General features: G+C 39.1%; 1 protein-coding gene across 1 annotated transcript in view; it reads left to right on the top strand.

Annotated features, from left to right (window-relative positions):
- The window catches only part of HPSE2 (heparanase 2 (inactive)), a 131529-nt gene extending 125933 nt beyond the window's left edge, over window positions 1–5596 (top strand). The window contains exons 11-12 of the mRNA XM_026701097.2: window positions 1465–1611; window positions 2752–5596. Coding sequence (XP_026556882.1) covers window positions 1465–1611; window positions 2752–2917 — 313 coding nt within the window. The 3' untranslated portion in view covers window positions 2918–5596. The remainder of the gene's footprint in view (window positions 1–1464; window positions 1612–2751) is intronic.
- The last annotated feature ends 210 nt before the right edge of the window (window positions 5597–5806 follow it).

Raw genomic sequence — 5806 nt, 5'->3', positions numbered from 1 at the left:
TGGGGCACCTAGCCTAGCTAGAGTTTCTATGATAAGCCTTCAAAGCATCACAGGAGTGTAGGATCTGGGACTTTCCTAAAGACACAGGTTTCCATTGTTGCTACTTCACATCACCCAGATGCTTTCAGCAAGGTTCCCCCCCTCCCCCTCTTAGAGGGAGCTTTGGCCAACGACTGACAGGTAACTGGCAACAGAAACAGGGAGACATGGGAAAGGGAGAGTAGGCACAGGTCAGCAGACCCCTGGCTCCTTTCCATGCCCAGGGCAAATACTGTAAATGGGGGCCACCTGTGCACAAGCACAAGCTAATCCTCTCCTCTTCGGGATATTCTTGCCTAAGCTTACTTCAAAAGCAGGAGCACTGAAAAACTTATAAACCTTATATGCCTAAGGAAATAATATGTATAAAGCTTCAGATGCCTTGCACTATCGCATCTGTATAAACATCCTATAATAAAATAGTGCTGTTAACCACACCATCACCTTCAGGCAAGAGATATAGACTGAAAGATTACCAAAAACCACTAAAACAATTCATCTGGTTAGCTGAGATTTCAGCCAGGGACTCCCAACATGTATCTAACCATTCTATTAGCTTTCAAATACACCCCGCACCCGCTTACCCAAAGGACTTTTCTTTAGCATACAGTGTAGCTTTCTTCTGATCTATAAAATATTGCTTTGTAGGCAGGTAGCTCTTCTACATGTAGTGTACACAATGGTAAATTACAGCTAAATGGGAGGATTTTACTTAAACTTGTAAGGGCTTAGTAATCATCCTATTGCTGCCTGCAACATTAAAAACCTGAAGCCCTCTCTAATCATCCATTCATCACAGGTATAGTAACTGCACCTGTCCTACATGCCAGTTTCCTACTCAGTTTAATAGCCACTTGTAATTAAACAATGGTAGAGTTGGAAGGCTATTCATTTAACTAGACAGGGAAGTGCTACATTTACTGCATTAATGGATGTTAACTTTTTCCAGGATAGAATATTGATGCTTCTACATATATACATCCAAATTGTGCTATTCAATTTTATGATATTTCCTACTATCGAGGCTAGATCTTGAAGCAAAAATGTTATTTTATCTTACTGGAAACCTGGGATCTTAGCTGCTCTGAAAACACTTAGCTGTACTGCTAAGGGGCTGCCATAGTGGCTTCATTAAGACCAGGGAATTATTGCAGAAAATGTTGGGAGTATCCTTTAGCCAAATCTTCCTTTGCAAAGTGACAAATTGGACAATAGATATGAAAGAAGAGCATCCTGGATTGAACTGCAGGAAATGCTTCTTGCTGTTAGGCAGTTAAGCTAAATAAATCCCAAAATGGGATTCTTATCACTAGAATGTCACATTGGGATTGGAAAATAGTAGTGACTACCTTTAATTCTAGAGCTAACACATTATTACTACAAGGATTCAGATGGTTCACCTTTAAGCTCTTATCTCTCTCACAGCCATAATTATGTCCGTGGTTCTATCACAATTTACATTATCAACTTGCATCGGTCACGAAAGAAAATCAAGTTGGTGGGGACCCTTCGGGACAAGCTTGTCCATCAGTATGTGCTGCAACCCTATGGTCAGGAAGGACTTCAGTCAAGGTGAGTGCTATTGTCCCGTTCAAGGCCACTATCATGAGAACCCATTAAAGGAACGTTTTAATGACCAAGCATTGATATTAAGCACGGTATTCTATTTATTCACCTGTATATAGGGTGTGCTACACCTGCCATTTAATTTCCAGCATTTTTCTGTCCCAAAAATGTATGTTATAATAAATCATGTGAATAATGTTCACTTTTAAGAAACCATGCATTTTTGTGTTGTAAAGGCTACCTTTTTGGAACTTGTCACTGTGTCTAATTCCATCCAGTTTTAAAATACTGATGGAGAATCCAGCAATGTTGTTTTCCCAAAAATTCCACTCACACTTGACCAGAGGTTTCCATGCCCTATAAAGAAAACTATTCTGAAATACCTTCTTATTTTATTCTCCACTTATTTATGGTGCTCCGCACAAAATCAGATAAAAAAGTACAGTATTGCACCCAACCTAGGAAGGCTTATATGGTCTAACATTTCATTTTCCTAATGGCCAATGAAATGCCTGTGGGAAACCCACAAATGGAATGCGAACACAGTGGGGCTCTCCCTCATGTTCTCAGTAAGTAGTACTGAGTCATGTATTTTCTTGGTTTTGGAAATAGATTCCACCATCATGAGTCATAACTAGGTGTCAGTTAATGGTATGCTATGAATTTGTCCAATCTGCTTTTAAAGTCTTCCAGACTGTTGATCATCACTGCACCTTGTCATCATGCATGCCCTAGATCAGAGTTCTCCAAACGTTCTGGCTTTGCATATGGGGGTGGGGAGAGGGGTGGTGGTTTCGTGCAAGTGGTGGGCTGCTCACGCGAGTGGGAATGCATGCAGTCACCCGCCAATTCCACGGCCTGATTTCAAACAGCTAAAGGCCCAGGAGTTGGGGATCCCTGCCCTAGATTAACCATACATTCGCTAAAGTTTTTTATTTGTCCTGAATTCTACACTCTCAGCCCTTCTCACCATCCATGTGATTCTAGTATTGGTATAATTTATCTGACAATGGAGTCACTGTCCTGTATTTCTTTTATCATTGTCATGGAGAACGTCTATGCTATCTCTACCTTTCCCCCGTTATCTGGAAAGGGGCAGCTTTCTGCTCTACATTTTGACTGAAAAAATGCATCTGGTCTGTGTAGGTCTGTACAGCTTAATGGACAGCTCCTCACTATGTTGGATGATGGAACCCTGCCAAACCTGAAGCCTCGTCCCCTTCGTCCTGGAAGAACCCTTGTTATTCCACCGCTCACTATGAGCTTCTATGTGGTGAAGAACGTTAATGCCCTGGCATGCCGGTATCGGTAGCTCTTCCAAACCCCACTGCCAAGGGCAGACCTTGAGACCCTCTCGGGGCATTTTTTGGCAGGGGTGCACAGACACCACCAATGAAAAGAGTACAGAAGTGCCTCCAGGAAAATACTGACTATCCACAGCTGTTTCTTATGTTCTTATGGTCCTGGTATCTCCACCTGCTATGGCGATTTCCAAATAAGCAGTATTTTAAACCCTTTGCAATTTTCCTATAGACTATCATAGAGTGGGGACTTTGTGCCACCTTGTGGGCAATGAAGAAGCTGTAATATGAAGAATTGTTCCTGGTTTTCTGTGCTCAGCAAGTGGAAACTCAAGATGCATCCATCACGCCAGAGACTACCAAAAAAGTATCAGCAGGAAGAGGCTTAAGAATCTGGTATTTCAGCGTTATCCCTGTGGATGGTGTGCCCCCTACTGGCAAGTGGCAACAGAACAAGCAATGTAGCCAGGAAAACGCATCTAGAAGAACCAGAATTGTATCTTGAAGAATTAAGCACCCAGTATTGCTGCAGAAGACAACCCAGACATGAAATTCGGGAGTGTCTATAACTGCTTGAGCCTATGGCATTGTTTAATGGAAAAGAAGAGGATTGGTCTTGGCCACTGTAAATAATGCTGCCTCCTTGGAGCATTTGTTGTAAATGTTAACTATTAAATTATATTTTCTGAAAAGCTGAAAAAATACTTGTAAGAACTGAGAAATTGAGGCTTTTTAAGTTTCCTACTTCTTGAGGCACTGACAAATTGTATCAGGTGGTGCATGAAAAAATGACAGAAAGGTTTGTAAATATTTAAAAACAGCTATTACATTTCTGTTTCAATATTCTGAAGCCTCTGCATCTTACTAAGTCTGGGCTGCAAAACTCTCTATGGCAGCAAAGAGCTATAAACTTCTGTGTCTCTTTGCTTTCATTTAGTGGTCATTCAGATTTTTGCAAAACTAAATCCAGTAGCTCTATCCCTGCACTTTCTAAAAGTCGTGTTTATATTGAGTTAGATGTCACAACTAATTATGAGCAACCAGACATCTGTTATGTATAACCCTGCACACTTTTCCAGTCTGAGGAGCCATCCTATTGTTTACACCCCCGTGCACTCCCTTGCCTAGCCTTTTAGATACAGCCCACCCCACATTAATTATCTCTATTCATTTCACCTAACTCAAATGTTACTAAAAGAAGCAAAGATCTATGCAGTGTTCTCCAAGATTAAAATAAGTTAGCCTGGGGGAAAGATATTTCAGATATAAAATCTTGGGATTCTTTGGTTGACATTAAATGTAAATGATAAGGAGATTTAACATAAAAATAAAAATGAAACTTCCACTATGTTAATATATACTTGTCAAAAGAAAAAGGAGAGGAACGAGAAGAAATGCAAAATAACTTTTCACAAGTGTCAATAATAGTAGCTGACTCTGTTGTTTTGTTATCAGTGTTTAAAGTACAGGCCTCACAAAATAACTAATTATTTAATGGCCTCTCAAGTTCAAAAATAGTTTTGATATAGATTTAAAGGTCCTTTAATTTTATTATAGAATGAAAATTTCTAAACTGATTTTCTTGACCTAGTTCATAATTATTTTTATTATGTGCCCTGATTGATTTAATTTCCCCTAGGACAGCAACCAATTATGGGGAAAAAGTGCGCCAATGTTGTCTTTAGGCACGCAAGACCAGGAACAAAACAAATTAAGTCTGAATCATATTATCTATGTAATTCTTTAGGGTTTTCAATTACTTTAGGTATGCTATAATAATTATTATTATTACTATTATTAATCATTACAATAACTGTGGAAGATAGATCAGCATTTTTAGTTCTATATTGCAAATGAAGGATGGGTATAGAAGTTAAGGAGCAGTAACCTGCCTTGAAAAAAACTGAATACACAGCAAAGGCAGGAACAAAAACTGTTTTGATTAAAGGATTAGCTTATAAATGCTGTAGTAATCATTTACTGTATTAACAGGGTAAACACAATGATCTTTGGAACAAATTCCAAGTGTGATGTTATGCTCCCAGCTATTATGCTATACCAAGATCAGTACACTACTCATCACAGCATAAAACTGAATAGCATGTATTGCAAAAACTTGACAACTGATTTGCCAAAAACTCCAGTACCTTTTCCTGGGATTGCCTGGGATGCCATGCCTGCCTGTAGCTTGTGAAACAATCTCTTGAGTTTCTGAATGTAATTACAGAAGCTGTATTCCCCACTTCGTTTCTCCATGTCCTCTCACCCAATTCTGTTGCCCTGCCTGCTCTGCAGTTAAATATATTGCAGCTTGAATTAGATGTACAGAATGTGGGAAATGAATTGTGAATGCAGTTTAAAGTATAGATGTGACCTCCAACCATCAATGCAAATATTCTCCCTCTTTGCATTTTCTCTGAGAATTACTGAATAAGGTTGGACCTAGGTGGTGTTTAGATGTGAGGCCAGACTGGGAACAAGAAAACGCATTCCACAAGAAGGCAACTAAAAATATTTCTCTATTGCTGCACACAAAATAATTTGAAATTCACCACCAGGACTCAAACTCAATTCCTTCTCTTGTCTCTAAACTGAGAATCTGAAGGATAGAAAATGATAGTGAGGAAGGGTTGGAAACAGAAAGGCAAAATTTAGTGTTGCTTACAGTTGAGGAAAATAACTTGCAAAGATTTAACCCAGTTAGTAAAAATGAAAGGTAAAGTGTTTTCTTTTCTCTACATTTTCTTCCCCTAAAATGTGGATAACATCTAGTTTAGAAGAAAATATGTTTTCTCAATAAAGAATTATTAAGAAATGTAGTGCTTCAATGGTTTTTGAACAACTAGCTCTGTTCAGGAAACCTAATGGACAGTGTCTAGTATATGGAAATGGAAAGTCCA

This window comes from Pseudonaja textilis, chromosome 4 (genome assembly GCF_049901715.1).
Source record: "Pseudonaja textilis isolate UNSWEBS1 chromosome 4, rPseTex1.2, whole genome shotgun sequence".
NCBI classification, from domain to species: Eukaryota; Metazoa; Chordata; class Lepidosauria; order Squamata; family Elapidae; genus Pseudonaja; species Pseudonaja textilis.
The sequence above is the reverse complement of the archived record's forward strand: the minus strand, read 5'-3'. Positions and strand labels throughout refer to the sequence as shown.